The 22,359-nt window shown below is 39.1% G+C and overlaps 1 protein-coding gene and 2 long non-coding RNA genes across 6 annotated transcripts in view; 2 read left to right on the forward strand and 1 right to left on the reverse strand.

Annotated features, from left to right (window-relative positions):
- CRELD2 (cysteine rich with EGF like domains 2) lies at positions 1-11,318 on the forward strand. 2 transcript variants are annotated; one of them, XM_021384715.1, is made up of 10 exons: positions 5-255; positions 760-842; positions 1,725-1,835; positions 4,468-4,559; positions 5,370-5,546; positions 6,685-6,783; positions 8,082-8,159; positions 8,479-8,574; positions 9,443-9,583; positions 10,732-11,318. In XM_021384715.1, the coding sequence occupies exons 1-10, from the start codon at positions 103-105 to the stop codon at positions 10,788-10,790; spliced, it is 1,089 nt and encodes a 362-aa protein (XP_021240390.1). In that variant the 5' UTR covers positions 5-102; the 3' UTR covers positions 10,791-11,318. The 2 variants fall into 2 exon arrangements, with proteins under 2 accessions (XP_021240391.1, XP_021240390.1); XM_021384716.1 differs by lacking the exon at positions 9,443-9,583 and having other exon boundaries at positions 1-255.
- LOC110392465 overlaps positions 5,480-22,359 on the reverse strand; it is a 19,719-nt gene continuing 2,839 nt past the window's right edge. The window contains exons 2-5 of one of the 3 annotated variants that reach the window (XR_002434397.1): positions 20,441-20,564; positions 17,548-17,704; positions 7,733-7,828; positions 5,480-5,830 (exon numbers count right to left, since the gene is read on the reverse strand). This is a non-coding gene — a long non-coding RNA (uncharacterized LOC110392465). Of the gene's footprint in view, positions 5,831-7,732; positions 7,829-17,547; positions 17,705-19,004; positions 19,262-20,440; positions 20,565-22,359 lie in introns of those variants that run through there. The other 2 variants (XR_002434396.1, XR_002434398.1) reach the window with 2 other exon arrangements.
- Positions 19,365-22,359, forward strand: part of LOC110392469 — a 24,870-nt gene continuing 21,875 nt past the window's right edge. The window contains exon 1 of the long non-coding RNA XR_002434401.1: positions 19,365-19,607. This is a non-coding gene — a long non-coding RNA (uncharacterized LOC110392469). The remainder of the gene's footprint in view (positions 19,608-22,359) is intronic.

The raw sequence follows: 22,359 nt of genomic DNA on the forward strand, positions 1-22,359 counted from the left end.
GGGGGCCGGGGCGGGGCGAGGCCGTGCCGCGGGGCCGCGCTGCGGCGGGCTGGGAGCGCGGCCGGGCCGCCCCGCGCCTTATCCTCGCGCGCTGCACTCGCCATGGGGCCCGGCCTCGCGCCTCGCTCGCCGTTGCCCCCGCTGTGCGCCGCGCTGCTCCTCCTGCTGCTGCCGCCTCCCCCTGCTATGGGCGCCGGCGAGCGGCGGCGCTTGGCGTGCTCCACCTGCCGGGGCATCGTGGACAGGTTCAACCAGGTGGGCGACGGGGACGCGGGCGGGGATGCAGGCCGCTGGCGAGACCGTCCGCCGAGCCCCGGGGCCTTCGTGCGGTGCGTGCCTCCGGCTGCGCGCCCCTCGCCAGCCCCCGCGGCGCGGCGGTCGGGTTGACGCGCGGCAGCGGCTCTTTCCGCGCTCAGGAGCTGCCGTAGGCGCCAGGTCGGGGCCTGGCTGGGCTCGGGCGCAGCTGCCGGTGCTCCGCCGGTGCTCCAGTGCCGGCGGGGCTCCGCAGGATCTGACAGGTGTGGGTGGGAAACCCCGCCCCTACAGCTCCGTGCTGTCACCTGCGGCCTCGCGCGGTGCCATCGCCTGTGCTTCCTCGCTTACCATTGCTTGTCGTTTTTTTTTACGTATCGATTTGATCAGCAGCTTCAGAGCTTTGCTGAAGTTTCTGTGACATCGCTTAAGCGGTTACTGCTGCCCTTAACTTTTGCTCGAAACGAGAACTGCTGTTTAGATTCTGTCGGTCTGTTCGTTTGCCAGGGATTAGCAGATACGGCAAAGAAGAATTTTGGTGGTGGAAACACTGCTTGGGAAGAGAAAACGCTGTCGAAGTACGAGTCCAGGTGAGCTGCCTAGGCACTCCTTCCATTGGGTGTTGTATTCCCGTGTGTGACTTCTCAGAACCAGTGCTAATCTGGTTCTTAAATACCAAGTGTAAGAGCCGAAGCCTCATGTGTCCAAATCATGAATCCTTACTGACTAAAATACAGCAGGTTACATGGTGTCTGCACGTCACCATAAAGACAGACATCCCTTACTTGTGAGTGACTGACAGCACTTGTGTTTACCACTTCTGAAAACAAAAAGGGTAATACTTCATTTTGATCATGGTATTAATATTGTCTTTGCTTACTCACTGGAGTCCCAAAACAATAGGTTGAAGTAATGGTCAGTAGTTAATTGATTGTCCTAAACAGCGTGGACTTTATCTTGGTGTACTGCCAGTCTTGTTTTACAATTAAAGCAGTAACTGCTCCCTGGAATTCACTGTTCGCTATTTCAGTATCGAATAGCAAACTGGAAGACGGACAGGTTACTGCACTGCTTCGTATATGTGTCTGATTACTGAGTGAAACAATCTGGCATCTTTCTTCCAAATCTCAAATTTAGTTTTTAATCTTAATTGAAGCACTGATGTGCAAGGGTAGATTTTCTGAACTTTGTGACCTTGTGTCAGATATAAGCAATATCTGAAAGTTACTGTCAAATTTGTTAGAAAAATCTGGTAAACCTATGATCTGCAAACATAATAAATGCAATCTTCATAGTTACAGTGAATTAGTTCTTTATTGCAATATTTGCTCTGTCTTTGAGGTAGTTCAGAACACAGTCTCAACTGATAAAGTATTCTAGGCCGCAGTCTAGCTTCTGCATCTTGAGTGGTGCCGAATTAAACTGAAATTAAACAGTAAATTAAACTTATGACTTTCCTTCTCTTCTTGTAGTGAAATTCGTCTTGTAGAGATCACTGAGAATCTGTGTGACAGCAGTAACTTCGAATGTAACAACATGGTAGAAGAACATGAGGAACATATAGAGAAATGGTGGTTCAAACTGTAAGTGCCTTTTGGGTGTGTATAGATCTTTGTGTTGATAAATATCTGAGTGGACAAAATATTAATGCTATATTTTATGCCTGATCAATAGGAGTATGTTAGTTGTAGCACAGGGGTAGAAAGTGTGTAAGTCCACTTAATTCTCCTGACAGTTGGGAAGTAAGCTATGGAGATTCCAAGAGTTACCATGAGGGGACTCTGAACTATATGTTCCAAATTAAAATTATCCAGTGCTGCTAATTGCAACCACCTCTGAATGGAATTAGAGTTTAGCTGTACAGCAGCAAGAAGTGAAGACGACATCTAATTACAATTTGCATGAAAGGAAAACTTGATAGGATATTTTTTTACTCATTGATTAATATTAATTTCTCTAGTCAGTGATCATAAATTCATTACGTTAGTGTTGTTTTTTATTACCTTGAGTTGGCAAGATGCTAGACTAAGATTTTTCCAGTTCCTAGGTTGTTTTCATCCTTCCATTTGGTATAGAAATACATGTCTATCAGGAAGTGATATTGAATGGACTGTGCCAGGAATCACACTGCGTGGATTAAGGAGCTGGGCATTCATGTTAGGGAGTAGCTTATCTACTACTTCTGTGTCCCATGCACAGGCAGACTGGATCTGATCAGGTGGAATTCAGTAGGATGGACTAATGTTATACCACTTCATCATTGGATAAGAATTTTTGATAGTCTATTTTGTTCTTAATGATTCTTTTATTGCTTCATACTTCTATCTTACTGTGCAGGACTGAGTACACATTAAACATGCAGACTGGAGGAAAGATTTTCAGGGTCTGGGCCTTGGAGTAAAAATGATCAGATGTAATAGTTTATAAGAAGAGGCTGTATGTGCTTCAGGAGTTGCTGAAGACATATCTCCAGGCACACTGCAGAATTTCTAAGCATTTTATAGGGCTTTCCTTTATTAAAGTTTCTGAAACTTCAATATCTGTACGATACTGAGGTCTCTGAATTGTCATTTGAGGTGGATTCAGAATTGGCTGAGTGGCAGAGCTCGGGGGGTTGTGATCAGCAGCACAGTCTGGTTGGAGGCCTGTAGCTAGTGGTGTTCCCCAGGGGTTGGTACTATGTCCGGTCTCTTTCAACATCTTTATCAGTGACCTAGATGAAGGGATGGAGTGTACCCTCAGCTGATGATCCAGAGCTGGGAGAAGTGACTGATGCACCAGAAAGATGTGCTGCCATACAGTGAGATCTGGACAGGCAAGTTGGGTGGAAAGGAACCTGATGTGTTTCAACAAGGGCAAGTGTAGAGTCCTACGCGTGAGGCAGAATAACCACACACATCAGTAGGGTAGAGGTTGATCTGCTGAAAAGGAGCTCTGCACAGAAGGACCCAGGTGTCTTGGTGGACAGCAGGTTGACCATGAGCCTGCATTATGGCCTTGTGGCCAAGAAGGCCAGTGATATCCCGGGGTGCATTAAAAAGAGTGTGGCCAGCAGGTCAAGATAGGTGATCCATCCCCCTCTGCTCTGCTCTGGTGAGGCCACATCTGGAGTACGGTGTCCTGTTCTGGGCTCGCTAGTTCAGGAAAGATGGGGAACTACTGGATAGAGTCCAGTGAAGGACCATAGAGATGATGAGGAGCCTGGAGAAGAGAGGACTGAGAGGAGATCTTATCAATGCATATAAATATCTAAAGGGTAGGTGTCAATGCCTGGGGCCAAGTTCTTTTTGGTGATGCCTGGTGACAGGACAAGGGACAAAGGACACAGGAAGTTGAACACCAGAAAAAACTTATTTACTGTGAGCATGACAGAGGACTGGAACAAGCTGCCCAGATAGGTTGTGGAGTCATCTTCTTAGGGGATATTCAAGACCTGTCTGGACGCTTTTCTGTGCAACCCCCTGCAGGGAACCTGCTTTAGCGGAGGGGTTGAACTAGGTGGTCTCCAGAGGTCCCTTTCAACCCCTCCAGTATTATGAGTTGGGAGTGTAAGTGTAGCAGCTGTTGTGCATGCTTGTAATATAATAGTTAGTGTTTATATTGTTTATTGAGGGCATATTCTAGTGCTAGAGTAGCACATAACTATAACTTCTTAATATAAAAAAAGTCCTTACGAAATATTCCTTGATTCATGGCAAAAAAGAAGAGGAATTTTAACATGCATCTTATAAGAAGTCAGGTTTGCAGTAATTTGAGCAAATGTTAATATCTGCTTGGGGTTCTCTTCTTTCTGAGGTAAATACAGTAGTTGTCTTTAAGGGAAATATGTAAATGCGACTGTCTAAATTTTATATAAACTTTCCCTAAAAAGAAAAAAAAATTGAAAAAGAATGTAGTGGAAGGAGGTGTCAAGACTATACTGAAGTAATTTTGTTGGTCGCTCTTATTCCACTTTTTTTATAAATTAAAAAAAAAGTGTGGAATTGGGTAATACTATTGCAGTTTAGAAGGTTATTTTTTTTAACAGTGCCTGAGTTTGGAAGACTTCTAGGAATTGGTTCCTGAAATAAAGTAATTGTCATTTCAGAAGAGAAGTCTCTAATCTCGTGTCACGTGCAATAGATTTTGGTTGACAGCATGGACGTTCAGTTATGTGAATTAACTGTTAAAAATCCTTGTTCTTTTTATTGATAAATGAATGTCTTTCATATGCAGAAAGAAGAAATATCCAGATTTGTTTAAGTGGTTTTGCATAGAAACATTAGAAGTTTGTTGCCCACCTGGAACTTATGGACCAGATTGCCTTGGTAATTTTTCTTTTGAAGCATATAGTCACAGATGTATTCTTTTTCACTTGCTTGTTGTAGTATTTGTAATATGGACTTAAGAAGTATGATATTTGGCTTGAGACAACAGCTTCTGAGTACTGAGCGTGTTGTTTAGATGGCCTTTCAGAAGGTATGTAGAGAACAGTCCTTGACTGAGTTCAAGAAAGACACATCAGTCAAAACACTACTGGGAATTAAATGAAAAAATTCACAAATAAGGAGGAGTTAAAAAGGGAGTGGCAGAAGTAGGTGGGACATGATTGGATAAAAGCAAGGTCTGTGATGCAAGAGAAAGAGGGTATTTTGGCCACTGACATGTGTATTGTTTATAAATCTGTATAACTTTGCACCTTGTTGGAGGTTAGCTTTGTCCTCTTATTTGGCAGTTGCTAAAAATGTAGTGCTAATTCCTAATGTTGATCTAGGTGATCTTTAGCAGGTTCTTCCAACTGCAGTACAAGCATTCTTAGATATCTGGAATAAATAAAGACTCCAACTTTATCCAGCAGGCTAGGAAAATAGATAACATTCTAAGTCATGAAATTTATAGCTGAACTTCCCTGGGGACTGTTTTGAGTTCCTCTTCGTACTTAAATATCTTAGTATTTCTTGTTTCATCCATTTTGATTGCTCTCAAGGCAAAAAGATTTGGAAATTGCATACTGTTATAGGTGTATATTTTTACATTGTACTGTGTATGCAGAGGGAGGCCCTTGGGGAGACTGTGGCTAAGAATAGGAAATTATTTCCTTTTTCATCTGATTTCAAAAATATTTTGATCCTTTTGAGCTTGTCGTGGCGGATCAGAAAGACCTTGTCATGGAAATGGCCACTGTGATGGTGATGGTACCCGAGGTGGAGATGGCACATGTAGCTGCAACAAGGAATACACAGGAGAATTTTGCTTGGACTGTTCTAATGGTTACTACAGTAGCTTGAAAAATGATACACATTCAGTTTGTACAGGTAACAAAATCTTTGGCACCTGCAAAGATCTTTGTCTTCCATCTTCACTTTTTCTGCAAACAAGGTAGAAACAATTTAAACAGATAAGTGTAATAACAAAAAGTAGTTCTGGGAAAATAGTCTTTGATTACTCAGCTTCAACTGTGAAGCACATGCCAGTCATTTTTATGGAATTCTAAGAATTTCGTAAGTCACCTTCCCCGATTGATTTCGGTTTTCCCCTGCATGCTATTCCTCCTTCCTCTCTTTCCTTTTTTTTTCCTCTTAAGAGGCAGAATTCATTTCTGTTGAGAGAGAAGAGGGAGGGAAGAGTTAGCTTCATGCTTTTGATTTTTTTCTCTTAAGGTACTGCACAAAAATCTTGAACTGAATTGACTGCATAGTGAACTATTTTAAAAGCTGGTTTCACCTCATGTCTCAAATACAATTACCTGGAGTAAACAGGCATGGAAACAGCACATCTGTACTGTAGACTATGTAGATTCCAGTTAAATATGTCTAAATTCAATTATGAAACAGTCCATCAGGCCGTACAAATAATACATTACCTTTTTTCAGCTGTTTTTATATTTTGAATAAGATTCTGTAGCAACTTAATCCTGATGGTGAAATTTAAGTATTTTTTTAATATTATTATTTTTTTATCTGTCTAGTAATTCTTCCATATAATTTTATATTATGAGATAACATGCAGTCAGTCAGATGGATTTATGGTGTATTTTCTTGTTTTCTGAAGGCTAGTATCACTTCACACACCGGTTTAATAGACAGTTGCAAATGAAATAATCTGAAGATTCAGTATGAATGAATGCTGGGTTGTACTTCATTTCTCCTTCCCAAATGTTTCAGAAACTGAACGTACTTTTAGTCAGTAGAATTGCACAACACTCCATTAAGTGGTGCAGGCATCTGTAGTAGCCAGGTTTGGCTTCCTGTACTTTTGGTAGGACAAAGCTGCACTTCTGTAAATGATATCTCCATAAAGTCAAGTTTTAATCTTGCGAATCCAAGGCTCAGACTACTAAAATGGGAAGGTTTCTAGTGAATCCTAAATAAGTTTTTCTTTGAGAATGCATGAACATTAACTCGTATTGGAATCTCTCAACATAGCTCACACTGTGGTTCTTTATCATCTCAGCCTGCCATGCTGCTTGTAAAACTTGTACTGGTTCAAGTAACAAGGACTGCCAAGACTGTAAAGAAGGCTGGATCAAAAATGAAGAAGCAGCTTGCGTGGGTGAGTAATGCTTACTACACTTAAAGCAGGTTTTGCAGCAACACTGGCTAATAAAATTAGATTGCGTTAAGTTTTATAGTATTTTTATGAGCATGTTTTATGAAATCGGTTTGGATTTCTACAGCTTGTAGTTTCTCATTTCCAAACTTGTTTCACGTGGGAGGAAAGTGCTATTTCTTCCCCACTGATCACCAGTTTCTAGCTCAGTATTTGTAGTTTGGGAGATACATATGGAACACTTAAGGAAAAACTGCAGGGCTGCACTAATGTGAGAGTAATGCGTTCCACTCAAATTAAGTAAAAGTCATGAGTATATGAAATATGTCATAGCTAACTGGTCAAACCGAACTAGCAAAAGACATTTACAATAGTGTCTGGAAGCAGTGCCTTAGAAGTTATGCAAATATGGTTTTTTTGCAAAGTGTTAATGTGAATTAAGATTTGAATTACTGCTGCTGCAACACCTGCCTAGACAATGGTAAAACACAGTAAGAGGTTTTTAAGGTGCTGTGGTGTTGTCTTCTGTACAGCTGTTTTTTTTCCAAATTGCAGCTGATCAAGTACAAGCTAATTAATGAGTTAGTAGGAATGATGCTGGCAGCAGCTATGACTGAAATAGCCTTTTTTAATCCAAATTTTTTCAGTAATGAATACCACTGTGCCCTTTCCTTGAATTTACAGGACTAGAATATTTTAACTTTCTGGGTAAAACTGTTGCTTGGCTGCTTGGCTGGTTCTAACCATAACTTGGCTTTTTTCAGTCTGCTTTTTGTGGAAAGCTATGGGCTTTGTTTGTGTGAATTTGTTTGTTTGGTTTTTTTTGTAAATACTTGTAAAAGTTCCATGATTTGTTAATACAGGATAGAGTAATCAAAGCGTTCCAGAAGAGTAGTCTGTCTGTTTGTTTTGCATGCATTTATGCTTTTTATGCAAATAGCTTAACACTGACCTGAAAATGACAAGGATGGCAGGTATCCTGGAAGCTTTATTTAACTCCGTCTCTTGAATTTCTAATACGTCTGTTGTTGTCATCACAGGACAGCTTCTGCAGATCACAGTTTTTATTTGTTAATATAACCTTATGCTGAATAAAACAGTAACTAAATTATCATGTTACTTTATTTGCAACTTGCATATCTGAACAGAAACTCATTGTAGTGATTACTCTCAATTCTGTTCAAATTTATAGCTTTAGTGGGCCAGTTCTTATGTGATCTCTAAGTATAGCATTTGAATATTAATCTGTCTATTTAATCATGACTACTATTTCAGATAACTTATCGCTTTTTATATTTCAGATTTAGATGAATGTGCCTCGTCTCCTTGCAAAGATGAGCAGTACTGTTTGAACACAGATGGATCTTTCTCATGCAAAGGTTTCTTTTTAATCTGCTTGTGTAGTGTACTGTCTAGAATCTTAATGGAATGCTAGAGAATGCATTTAGTACCATGTGGTCTGATTCTGGCTGGGTTTGGGGAGGATCAGGCTTTGGACCTATCATATGAGTAAGGTGAGAGGTTTCTGGCTCTTTCTTCTGTAGGTAATCTGACTGACTTTAGGTGTTATTTTAAGACTAAGATAGTTGAATTTTTACGTTCAGGTATTTTATCTTAAGCATGGGTAAACTGATGTTAAGGAGGGGGTATTTTAAACCTAAAGTATACTAATTTTTATGCTTAAAATATTTTCTTTAGCATGTGATGCTAGCTGTGTAGGTTGCACAGGGGAAGGTTCTGACAAGTGTAAGACCTGCGCATCTGGATACATGAAGGAAGATGAAAAGTGTACAGGTTGGTGGATTTAACAGGTTATGGCTGAACGCCAGTCAGCTCACTGCTAGTCACGCTGAGGAGCTGTTAAAGCACTTTCACTTCAGTCTGATTCAGTTTTCAAACCTGTCAGAATAATCCCAGTTGTTTGATATTAGCGGTAAAGACTTAACAAAATAATAAATCTTATAAAGCTAATATGCATTATAAAGTTTAAAGGTGCAACTTTCCAGCAAAAAGATGAAATTCTTTTATAGCTGATTCGGGAAACAAATACACAAGTATTGTCAGTTACATATCACTTCACTAGAAGTATGTGTTTATATTCATCTTTTTAACAGAAAAGAAAGTATGCAGTACAGTCTGTCCTTTGGATGCAATAATGTCCAAATTCCAGTGATACTAGTTTGTAGTGAATTGTAACATATGAAGAGTGAAATCAGAGTTTCTCAGTGTGGGAGAGAATAGGGTACACAATCTTAAATAGCTTTTGAATGTGACAGTTAAGTATTTACAAGCTCTCTTCCTTTACATTGCACTGTGGTGGCATGGACAGAAAGTGACAATGGGAAGCCTGCAGTAGGTTAAGATGAATGCTATAGTTTAATTAGTTTCCTGATGTAGGACCTGCAGAATATAAAAAAAGCTCCTGTCTGAATAAGTTTGAAACAGTCTGAAATGTGGCAAACTGTAACAGCTTGTTTTAGCAGAAGTCAAATCTGTTGCAGCAGCATTCTGCTCTTTAGTGTTTTTAATAAGCAGTTAATTGCTATGTTGGAAGTGGCCTGAGATGGAATTTTGTTTAAGCATAACTAAGTTATGTAATAAAAGAATAGCAATGGACTCTTTCTTTTTTTCCTTTCTTTTCCTCTCTCTATCCTGGCTCTAGATATAGATGAATGTAACCTTTCAGAAAAGGTATGCACAAAGGAGAATGAAGACTGTGTTAACACTTCAGGTAGTTACAAGTGTGTATGTTCGGAAGGGTTTGAAGATAAGGATGGAACATGTGTTCAAACTGTAAAAACAGGCAAGTGACTTTTTAACGACAGATTTTTAAAGATATATATATATATATATACACAACTTGGAGATGTGTTTCTGTCTAAGGGTCTTGCCACTCGAGAATTATTCTGTGTAACTTACTGTCTTTCTAAAGCTCTAGTCTATCTCAGGATGTTGCAATTGCCCACGTATTCTGGCATGCATGTTTTCTTGCTCAAAAGTGAGTGTTTTTTAAATGTCATGTTCCTGTGTTGTATTTTGTGATTAAATCAAGGTTATGTTTGTAAGTCACTAGGTTTCATTACATCTTTCAAGTGAACTAGCAGATCACTGCTGTCACAAAAAGGAGGTTGTCTTCCTCGTTGCTTTTTTTCTTTATTATTAATTATGACTTGGAGGTTTATCTGATTGTACACAGATCACACAAGAGCCAGAACTGGTAAATCTTGCATTTATGAAGTTGTAAGGATCTGTGCAGTACTATGCAGTATTGCTCGTTAAGGTCACTCAGTTAATTACACTCAGTACTTAGTGTTATTAGTCCTTTTTTAAAAACAATCAAAAAACCCACAAATGCATGGTAACTGATCTCCTGAGTATTTGCACACACAAAAGCTGCATAACTATGATTTTAATGTGGCCTGACGCTTTATGAAAGTAAAGACAAAATGAACAATTTACAATGTGACCTAGCTTTTTCTTATAGTGATGCTGTGAACCACATGATAAAACTGCTCTGCTTTTTAAAGGATGTTTTAACATCTGAACTGGGCAGTCTGCAGTATAGAATGTAATTCTGAGTAATTCTTGATTTTTATGTTCAAACGTCTGAATGTCTTATGAGAGGTCATGTGGAAAGGAGAAAATTCCTTGTGAATAGATGAAAACAAAAGTTTAAAATGGAAATAGCTGTGCTGCTTTTATCTTTCACTACCACTATGAAACCAGTATATCTGAATCTTTTGTTTGCATCTGGTACAAATTTCATGAGCTTGGACTGGAAGGCTGGTGCAGATAGCCCTTCTATATGACTTTGTACCTTGTTTGGTCTTGTAAAATATCTCGATTTGGGGTTTCTCTTCTAAAAAATTTTTCATTTAAAAAACTATGATGTAGTTAATAATACATACTTTTTTCATTTTTGCATTCTAACAATGATACTTAATTTCACAGGAGAGGAAATGGAGACTGAAACAACTGAGCCTTCACGTACAGGACATGAGGACTTATGATCTGCATTCAGAACCAAAAGACATTCCTATTCTCAAGTTCTAAATTATTGGACTAAGCCTGTGCTAGCTGACATACTGTGGGAATGGTATTAAACATGCAGGCTACCATTAAGATTTTTTTTAAATGGTGGTAAACTGCTCTTTAAGCTGCATTTCTTTATTCTTAAATGCCACTTTTTATATAGTTCTTTAAGAACAGCAGTCTAGATGGGTAAGTATAAAATTTGAATTAACATAAATTGTACCCAACAATAGTAAACAAATTGAAGAAGATTCCTCATTGTAGTGCCTCCTGGTAATTATCATCTTCTTTTGGAAGGACTTAGTTGCACTTCATAATTCAAGAAAAAATCTAAACTGAATCTTGTTTTTTGACATGAGAAATATTTCTGTAACTGAAAGACAGCATTTAGAAATTGTGAAAGGGGGAATCTCTTTGAGGGCGGGAAAAACACTGTTCCCTTAAACAAAATAGAATGCCTACTACTGCATTCAATAAAAGTTTATTTTGTTGGAACGTGCCTTAAATTTTTTAAAATGTTAATATATTGCTGTGTGGTCATGTCTGCTTTCCATTTGAACAGTGTAAGGGGTTAAAAAAAATATAGAACCTAATAAGCACTGTATTTCAGTTCAGCACTGGACATCTTTTTAATGTGGAATGTAGATTGCTGGGGGGAAAATATAACTCTTTAGAGGAAAGTAATGTCAAACAGCTTTCCAAAGGCAGGCAGACGTATCTTTCTTCCAGATACTTGCATTAAGTGTGTAAAATTATACAGGGATGAGAAGTAAGCTTGGCTAATACTTGCACTCAGTATCTCAGAGCTGTTATATGAGTGGTCTCTGAAAGTGATGAAATCTTAATTTCCGCTACCATCTAATGCTGCAGATAATAGTTTCCTGTCTTTTTCAGAGCAAGCATATTAAAATTAATTTATCTTGTTATCTCTTTTGCCATTTTGAAAATAAAGCTAATAAGTATAGCATAAAATCCATTCCCACGTTGTCCGTAGGCTTAGAGGCAAGTATTGGAACTAAATTACACTGTTCTGCAGGACCATCAAAGCTGTAAATAAGGCAAGGACCAGCTTGATGCAGCATTTAAGTTTAGATGGAAGTGAGTAAAGTCTGGAGGTGGTAGATACTGGGAGCATGAAGAGGTCGTATAGAATACAGGTAAAAAGAACATAGTATAGGCTCGACAAAGAAGAAGTTATAGTCTGGAAACCATCAACAGTACCCTCAGGTAAGTGGAAGTACAAAGGTCCTGCCATACAGTGAGACCTGAGCAGGCTGGAGATTTGGGCGGGGAGGAACCAGATGAGGTTTAACAAGAGCAAATGAAGAGTCTCACACCTGAGGAGGAATAACTGCATGCATCAGTACAGGTTAGGGGATGATCTGCTGGAGAGGAGCTTTGTGGAGAAGGAGCCAGTGTTCCAGTGGACAGCAGGTTGGCCGTGAGCCAGCAGTGTGCTTTTGTGGCCATGTTACTGAACTGTGTATTCGACAGACATTTTGCGATAAGTATGCTGCTGCCTCATACCATTCTCACTGCTGAGTTTCTGAAGGCAGTCCTTGTTTTGTTCTGTGTCCTTGCTTTACTACTTCAGACCATAAGTACACTTCATTTTAAAAGTCAGAACTAAAAATTGTTTTGACTAAATTTATTGGGGTTTTTTGGCCCTCTGATGTGAGTATAATGGGAAGTGGGCTTTTAATTTTTTTTTTATTTTTTTTTTCACCATAATCCTCAGAATGAGCACTGAAGATGGGAGGGAGGACAGGATTTAGACTGACTGTTTGTTTAGCAGGAAGTGGCAATGAAGGTCAAGTTGTTTGTGTTAACCAAGCTAGTCCTACCAGGTAGCCAAACTAGCTTCCTGCTGTGTATTTTTAGCAAAAAGCTGTTAAAATGTAACAGGAACAGCTCCCTTTGTTCCTTACATTGCAAGGAGATAAGGTTAGGTAGTATGAAGCTTTAGTCTTATGGTTGCCTGGAATTTAAGGTCTCATGCCAAACTACATGAGCATGTTGATAAATACTCCAAAAGTGGTCTTGAGATCCAGCAAACAAGATGTGCCTTAGTGAAGTTCTGTCATAAATACTGCAGGCTAAAATTGTTGGTGAACCCCCAGTTTGAAGAATCACAGAATGTCTTGTGTTGGACAAGACCTAAAAAATCCATCTTGTTTCAACCCCCCTGCCTTGGACGGAGTTGCCACCCACCTGCTCAGGCTGCCCAAGGCCCCATCCAACCTGGCCTTGAATGCCTCCAGGGATGAGGCATACAGTTTCCCTGTGCAACTTGTTCCAGTGCCTCATTTCCCATAAACATCAAATCCAAATCTCCCCTCTTAGTTTAAAACTGTTTCCCCTTGTCCTGTTGCAATCAGACTGTGTAAAAAGATTGTCTCCCTCCTGATTATAAGCTTTTTTTAAGTACTAGAAGGCTGCAATGAGGTCTCATCAGAACTTAAGCTTCCAGATTCCTGCTTATTATCTTATAAACATCATGCTATGGTATGAAACTAAAAACTCTATCCCTTTTGCTAGTTTGTCTTGCTACTTCTCTGGGGTTTCTTGACCTAAAACTAAGCACTTTTTGCAGTGGGAAGTACAGTACTCAGTAGTATCCAAACGCTACACGAAAAGATTCTCTGTTAGGTTATAATTGAACCCTACAGAAGATTCAGCTTGAACTCGGAGGCACTTTCCAGGAGCAAGAAAACCTAACAACCTATTGTATTTCTTCTATTTCAATTAAAGCTCTAAACAGAGGGTTGGGGAAGTCCTCCACGCAGCAAGTAAACCACAGTGCTTATGCAGTGTCTAAACTTAGACATCTAAGCATGTGCTGAAATGTTTTCATCTGAGCATTTGGGAATAATCTCACTATTGATTTTTTTTTTCTCTGACGTGAATTCCCAGCGTGTATATCATTGCCACTGAGTTCTCTGCAAAGTATAATGCCATCCATTCATAAATACAATAAAAGTCTGTTTTGGTGAATAAAGTGCCAGTTTTGGTAATTCATTCATGAAGGCAGAGATCACATGAAAGGATTCAAATCACTATCTTATTTCTCAGTAGAGATGCCAAAGCCCATAGGTTATAGACAAGGTCAAGATGCAGGTCGCAGTAAAATAAGGGGGCTGCTCTGAAACTAATGCCTCCTATTTTATTGTGTTGGATCACAACATCAGAGGTGGATGTTGGTGATATGGCAGTAGAGGTTGAACCTTCCCACCAACATTCTGTTATGTTTTGTTGCTGTGCAACAGATGGCAGCAGAGGCAGCCTGACTGAACATGGAAGTACATCTGAAGCAAAAGTGCATCATTGAATTCCTCCGTGCAGAAACAGTAATGTACCACAAAAATACTGCACATATTACTCAAATTTTTGGTCTGTAAACTTATTTCATGTCCACATATGAGATTTTTTGTGTCAAGCTGCATGCCATTCTTAAGAGAAACATTTAACTGGCCATGAAGTAATATCATGATTATGAAAGTAATAAAGGCCAAACTGTAAATCATTGCACAAGGCAGTGTACCCAACTGTTTTACCTATTTTTTTTTTTATGAACTGCTAGTCTTAATGCTTGAAAGATCTTCTCACTCCTCCTTTTTTGTCTGTCATTTTAGCTATAATAACAAGTAATGAAACAGATTCTCTTAGTTATATTTTTTAGTATAGCATCTAAAATTGACATTTTAGCTTAGTTTTTGAGATCTGGAAATTCAGGGAGAGAATTATTAGTATGTTGAGAAATCCAAGTGCTGTGTAGGCCTTAACACTGTTCACAGAATCATGGAATGGGTGCATTAAAAAGAACATGGCCAGCAGGTCAAGGGAGGTGATTTTCCTCCTCTACTCTGCACTGGTGAGGCCACATCTGAACTATTGAGTCCAATTCTGGGCTCCTCAGTTCAAGAGGGACAGGAACCTTTAGAAGGAGTCCAGTAGAAGACCACAAAGATGATGAGGTACCTGGATCATCTCCCTTGTGAGGAAAGGCTGAGAGACCTGGGACTGTTCAGCATGGACAAGACTGAGAAGGAATCTTACAATGCTTATAAATATCAAAAGGGCAGGCATGTAGTGGATGGAGGCAGGCTTTTTTCAGTGGTGCCCAGCCACTTTGGTGCCCAGGACAAGGGGCAATGGGTGGAACATAGGAACATAGGAAATTCCATACAAACATGAGGAAAAAATTATTTGAGGGTGACAGAGCACTGGAACAGGCTGCCCAGAAAGGCTGTGGGGTCACCTTCTCTGGAAGTACTCAAAACCTGCCTGGATGCTTTCTTGTGTAACCTACTGTAGGGAACCTACTTTAGTAGGGAGATTGGATTCTGTAGTTGCTTCCATGGAAATAAATAGGAGGCATTACTTTGAGAGCAGTCTATGTACATGGGACATATATATTGTACAAACCCAACACTGCTTTTCCATTTACAGTTGACAAAGACTGATCGTACATTATCCTACTGAGTGGGAGAGAGTCAGACAGGCAGTTGTCTTTGCTAGCCTTTCAATTGATATTTGCCAGTTAAAAAAGGACCAAAACTTTCTTCTTGCCTTCCATTAGTCTGCCATGGATTATTTTCTGCAATTACATTGTATGTATTCCGAAAGAAAGCTCCTAGCATTATTCAGAGCAGCCACCTGTCCTTTGTTCCTTCTTCAGATCAAAATGGAATTCTCCCCACACTATGACTAGCTTTCTTGTGTCAGTTATAATGTTAATCTATAATATGTCTGCAGATATACTGGTTTTGCTTTTTTAAAATTTTCTTTCTGATTTTTAGTAGCTAGATTTTAATAGATGCTAGTGTAGTAGCACTGGTGTATCAGATTTTCTTTCTTATTAGAAAGTACCTTTGAAGTTGTATTTCCATTGTATTAGATCTTTTTTTTTCCTAGTTTGTTTGATTAGTCTTGACTTTTTAGTCTTCTACGCTTATCCTAGCTACAGCCAGAATTAGTTCTGTCACTTGAACAGAATTGAGCTTTTCCACTGCCAAGAGTGGAAGCCAAATGAATTTCTGAGATGACAAAATCACAGAATGGTTGAAGGTAGAATATGCCTGTAGAGGATGTCTAGTCCAACAGCCCTGCTCAAAACAAGATCAGACTATAGTGGGTTCATCAGGGCCTTGATTGCTTGGATTTTGAATATGTTCAAGGATGGAGACTCAACAACCTGTTGAAGGAAAACTATGCCAATTGTGTAATTACCCTCATAGTGAAAAAAAAAAGTTTCTTGGGATTAAGGGGACTTCTATATTTCTGTTTGTCCTCATTGGCTTTCATCCTGTCACTGGGTACCACTGAGAAGAGCTTGGCTTTATTTTCTTTACCCTGTTTACTTATGCACAGTGCTAAAATCTACCCCGAAGCTTCTCCAGGCTAAACAGTTCTGGCTCTTAGCTGCTTGTACAACAGGTATTCCTGTCCCTTACTCATCTTCATGGACTGTTGTTGGTCTTGCTGCAGTTCATCCATGTTTCTTTTCTCCTGGGGAATTAAGCACTGAGTTTTTAGGAAGTGTTACCTCTGACAGTCTGCAGGCAACACTTCTAATGCAGCCCAAGTGGCTTTTGGCCTTTTTTGCCTCAAAGGAACTCAGCTGGCTCATGGTCAACTTAGTATCCATCAGGACCCTCCGTTTGTTGGAAAAACTGTTCTCCAGTCTCAGCCTGTTCTGGGTTATTCCTCTTCAGGTGCAGGACTTGACATTTCTTTTTTTTGAACATCAGGATGTTCACATTGGCCTGTTTCTTCGTTTTGTCAGGATCCCTCTGGAGGGCAGCACAACCAGCTGGTCAATCAGCTAATACTCCTGGTTTTGTATTGTGTGTAAATTTGCCGGGGGTGGATCCTGTTCCATCTTCCAGGTCCTTAATGAAGGTATTAAACCATATGGGCCTCAGGATCAACCCCTGGGAAATGCTACCTTTACAGTCCCATGGCTATGTGTTGTGCCTTTGATCACAACCCTCTAAGCCAGGCAGTTCAGCCATTTTCAGACCACATCATTGTCTGTTTATCTAGCTTAGATTTGAGTTTATCAGTGAAGATGTCAAGGGACAATGTCAAAGGCCTTGCTTAAAGTCAAGGTAAACAACATCCAGTGCTCTACTCACATCCATCAAGCTTGTTTTGTTGTAGAATACTGTCAGCTTTTTCAAGCATTGTGTAAATTTGTGCTGACCCGAGATCGGACAACTTCATGTTGCTGATGTATCTGGAAAAGGCTTCCTGGAGTATTTTCTCCATCATTTTCTTACAGACTGAAGTGAGGCTGACTGGCCTATAGTTCCTCAGACAATCCTTCTCAAAGATAGTGTAACATTTGCTTTCTACAAGTCTTTAGGAACCATTTCCAATTATGACTTTAAAGATCATCAAGAATGGCTTTGCAGTAACATTTGCTAGCCTCCACAGCTCATGTGTGCATCCCATCAGACCCAATGGATTAGTGTATGACCAGTTTGTTTAAATGTTTCCTAATCTGATCCTCCTTCCTTATTCCAGACATCGAGACAGACTTGGGAATCTTGAAAACAAATCTTACCAGTGAAGACTGAAATGAAGAAGTCATTGAGTACCTTGGCCTTTTCTGTGTCCTATCACCCAATACCCAGTTGTTCAGCAATGGGCCATTTTCTATCACCTTTCATTTTCTGCATACATATTTGCTGCAGATATGCCTGTAAAGCCCTTGTTCTTCAAATTTCTTACCTGGTTCTACTTTCAAGTAGTCTTTGGCTTTCTTGACCCCATCTCTTCATGCTAAGACAGTATCTCTGCATTCCTCCCGGGTCACCTGCTCCTATTTCCACATCTTATGTGCTTCTATATATGTTTCATCTTTTCTTGAAGAGATGTTTCATCTTTGCTTGAAGAGAAAAAAAAAAAAAAAAAAAAAAAGGAACTTTAAACTAAATTGCTTCACATTACTTTTTAGGTATCTTCTAAGACTCCAGTTTGGTCCTGTTATTTTTGCCTGTTGTGCACGCCTGTAAGAAAGAAGTTATTTTAAGTTCTATTTTTTTATGTTGTTTTTTTCTTTAACATTTCTAAATTAAAAAGAAAAAAAAGTACTGAAAGTTTGTGGTGAGATCAGGAGGAAGAACATATACCCAAACCCAAAAAAATAAGGTGGCTTGCATGTATTTTTTCTAGAATAAGAAAGACTGCTCAAATGAGGATGTGTGAATAAACAATTTGGTCTTCTAACAGGAGAGACCTCGTGGGTCATCTTATTTTTGCTCAAGACAAAGCCAAGTGACATTTGAAAACGTATCTAATTACAAAATTGATGAGGCAGTGCCTTTTCAATCATTCCCTGCAATTTTATGTATCAAAACATATTGTTAAGTACTTGCTTTATTAAAAAAAGCAAAAAAAAATAGTTATTTTTAATGACTAACAAAATAAAAACCATCCTGCATGCAGCTGCGATTATAGCCTCATTTGTTTAAGGTAACATGCAAACATAGAAGATGGTCCTCTGCAAGATCTTTGCCTTGCAAAAGGTGGAGGAGGAAGTGTTTCAAAGAACTGAGACTCATCTATAATATCTAACATAGATAAATTCTCATGTTTTTGAACACTGAAGCAAAGAAGGCTAGAAACTACCATTTAGAAAAGAATAACTGAAATTTTAACATAAAATGTTTCCTAAAGGAAATGGGAACCATGAACCTTGACAGTAATGAAGCATGTAGTTTCCACTTCAGTTTGTGCTTGGGAAATTCATTCAGGATTCCTTCTATACAAATGTACTTCCCAGTCTTTGTGATAGAAAGCTTAGCTCTGGCTGTCCAGCTTTGGTAAATTGATCTCACATCACTGTGGAAAGTGAGAAGTCATCAAGTGTTCAAAGCCACTCCCAGACTAGTGGCTTAGTATCCACATCAACTGCAATATTTTGGCACTCTTTAATGCTTCAGTCCAGGAGTATTAAGTCTCAATTCCATTTATGTATCTATTTTTTGACTATAAATCTAAATGGTTATGTATTTAAAGGAGTACTGTCGTAGATAGATATATACAGATGTGCTTCTTGAGCCATATTATGGATTAATAATCACCTTTCTATTGCAGTACATCATAGCTTTCTTTTGTTGTCTTTGTACATTATAATATGTACAGTTCTCAATTTTTCATCAGCAACTAACATAAATTCTTCCTACCTGATGTCAAAGAAATTCAGTTGCTGTGTGAGCTGGAGAAGGTGGAAAAACTTCCTGTTAGCTCACAAGAGAGACAGATGAGTCATTAGGGCACAAGCTGTTCTGTCTTTTAGGACATAATTCTCTTATCAATTCATTACACATTGTTCATACAAAACAAACAGTGTCCCCAGAATAAGTCTTATTTTATGTTAAAGCTCTTCGCGCAGATGGTGTTTGACAGGCTATCTGACGAGACAGCCATACTAATGGGATGCCAGCTCTGGAATTCCTGTTGCTTGGGAAAGAGAACTCTGTAACAATCAGAGTTCGATGTTGCTCCGGGCGTTCTCTTTGTAGATGATAAATGCTACTACACAACTGTTTGCCCCATGCGGAGATGCACAGCTGTGCTACACCAGAAAAGCAGCATATTTCTACAGTGCTATTTCAGTAGATTGTGCTGCACACTTTCGCAACTTCCATGTCAAACCAGCAGAGGGTACTCTTAAGCTTCCAAGAAGATGTTAAATTGCTTCATGAGGCCAAAACGTCAAACTGGGTACCGAGGGAAGGGGACAGAAATGTCCCCTCTTTAATGACAATATATGAGCCTGATCACAGGTAAGTAAAACTGATTAATAGTTCATATACTTAATAAATTTTCTATACCATGGTCTTTCCAAAACCACAATCAACTGAGATCTTCTCAATCATATTAAAATAATGTGATCTTAAAAATGGGAAATTTGAGCTTGGAAGGACCTCAGGATGCCTCCGGTCCAATCAGCCATGAGGTGTGACCAACTGTCTCACCTGCTCTTGAAAAATCTCTAAGGATGGAGGTTACCCAATATTTTTGACAACTGTCTTCATGATCAGAATGTTTTTCTACATCCTTAGTCTCAACCAGTATTGTTCTAGTTTATGTCTGTTGTTTCTTGCACTGATGCCATACACTGTTGTGAATCCTTGACCTCCTGGCTCTGTTCCTGTTAATACAGGCCAGGAGATTGGTGGCCATGTCTGCTGCCAAGACACTGCTGGCTTGTGGTCATCCTGCTGCCCACCAGCACCCTCAGGGCCTTTCCACAGAGATTCTTACCAGTTTGCAGTCCCCAGCCTAACTGCAAGGAGTTCTTCCTTACTAAGTGCACGAATGTACAGTAGAGATTTATACATAAATTTACTGCACACAACACTGCAAAATTAGATTACAGCATTTTATCTTTTCTTTTCTTAAAGAAAAATTTTATCTTTATCTTTTCTTTAAAAAAATGTCTTTATCTTGCATAGCTTACATATGTCTAACGTGATTTGATAGTCAAAAAGATGTAGCATAAATGCACTGTTTGCTACACCTGACAAAATGATACAGACTGCATAATAAGTACAATCTTCATTTTTAAAAGCTCATAATCTTTCTCTATAAAACATGTATGCATGTCATTACTCACCTGTACAAATTCAGTTTAGTCAAACAAGAGAACAATTTGTTCTCACTGCTTTTCAGTCTTTCCTTCTGTCTGTCAGTTATGTCACCATGTCACCAGTTGTCTCCAGTTGAATTTTTTCTGCAGACTAGAGGCAGAGCAATGGGGTAGTCAGAAACACCTGGAAAGGCTTCAGGATTTTTTGCTGCCACATCTGAAGCTTCCAGAGTCATTAGAACACTAACACTTTTTGATCAATTTGCAACCTGGTCCCACCTGAAACAGATGTGCTTTAATGGAAGCTGATTACTTAATAAAAACAGAATAGCATTGTTTTATAGACTCTTGACTTGACATTATAGCCAATTAAATTCTACATCTTTCCTCTAAAAAATCATATGGAAATATACTGGAACAGTAAATGTATGGGTTGGTGAACGTCGTTGTTTAGTGTACCACTTCTTGTATTTCATTTTTTATGAGCAGATTGTTAAGGGAAAGAAAGAGATAGCAAGGAGGGAATTAGGTATCGGAATGTGTATAGACCAGACAGTTAACATTCTTATTCCTGAAGGAAGGTGAGGCCAGTCCTTTGCACCTCAGAGTTGGTTTAGTTTTCCAACCATCACCACTTTAAATATGCAATGTTAAAATTTTAACTCTTATTTGTCACTGCCATGATGACCAAACAGTATGATAAAAATGCTAAACATAACAATTACCAACATTATTTCAGGTTGGCATGAGTGATATGCATTGCTTCAAACAAAAATTCCTTGTATATGCATTTCACATATGTATACATGCATATGCCATCTTATCTCACCTGGTTTAGGCACTCTTCAGAAAAAAAGTAAATCCATATAAACATGTACATCCATCCTTATTCAGGAATGTGTAAAGCACAAACAGAAATTATTAAATTCCAAACTTATACACAGCTCTTCCAATAAAACCTGTAGTATTTAAGCATAAGTTTAACCAATTTGCTGAATCATGGATGTGTGCTTGAGGCTCTGCAAGCAATAAAACCCATCATTTTAAGGCTGTGGATAACCACCAGTGTGACTAATGCAATTAGAATTTAATAAATGTGTAAGAGGATTCAGCACTGGATCGTAGAGTTCAAGTAGTACATTGCAATACTGAAGAGAGAGAGATCTACATGGTGGTTGAAATGCTTCAGTCTGTAGCAAAGATCAACAACATGGCATAAGTGCCAAGAGTGGGAAAGAGATCACTTGAGCAGTACTCGGTTGTAAAGGGTAGGAGCTACTGAGGGCTGCCAAGATTTGGTGGCTCCCCTGACTTTTTGACTTCAGAGCTTGGAGGTTTCACATAGAGCTGAAAATGATGGGTTCATCATTCTTTCCACAGCCATACTTCCTAGCTCCCACAGAGCTTCTTCCAGTGCACTTATCTTCTTGTTAGTGAAAAAAATATTCTGGCACAATGCACTTGAAAAGGTGCTGACCCCTGGTCTACATCTCACACTTCCATGGGAAACATCCATGGCTGTTGAATTTAGCAATATCAGAGCATGTGTTCCAAATCCTGTGAACTTATGTGTCTGTTAACAGCAATTTAAAAACCTGCCAGTTTTCACAGTATTCAATAAACAAGAAAATGTAGTACTTCTGAACAGTTTTCTATATGAAAATAGTATAATATTTACCAGGGAAGCCATCACCAGCTGCAGTACAAATCCCTGTTGGCTTGCATTCTTTATTGTAATAATGTTTGAGCTTCCCATAATATGAAGTAAGAACACAGCGTTTTCATGAGTAAGAATCACAGTACTGGAAAGAAGCAACTACATGAGTTAATGTTCTCTGAATAGCAGTTGAATAAACTTCAATGGGAAATCTGTTTATTTCAGAACTTTAAAATGGTTCCAAGAAATATTCATGCTGTGACAAAATTTCACTATTCTCTGGGATAGA

Source organism: Numida meleagris, chromosome 1 (genome assembly GCF_002078875.1).
Source record: "Numida meleagris isolate 19003 breed g44 Domestic line chromosome 1, NumMel1.0, whole genome shotgun sequence".
In the NCBI taxonomy this organism is placed as follows: Eukaryota; Metazoa; Chordata; class Aves; order Galliformes; family Numididae; genus Numida; species Numida meleagris.

What these genes read in the sequence shown, in the direction of transcription:
- CRELD2 (XM_021384715.1), top strand. Translation starts at nt 103, where the DNA reads ATGGGGCCCGGCCTCGCGCCTCGCTCGCCGTTGCCCCCGCTGTGCGCC. An exon ending in TCGTGGACAGGTTCAACCAG is followed by an intron (nt 256 to 759) that starts GTGGGCGACGGG and finishes TTCGTTTGCCAG; the next exon opens with GGATTAGCAGATACGGCAAA. An exon ending in GAGAAATGGTGGTTCAAACT is followed by an intron (nt 1,836 to 4,467) that starts GTAAGTGCCTTT and finishes TTTCATATGCAG; the next exon opens with AAAGAAGAAATATCCAGATT.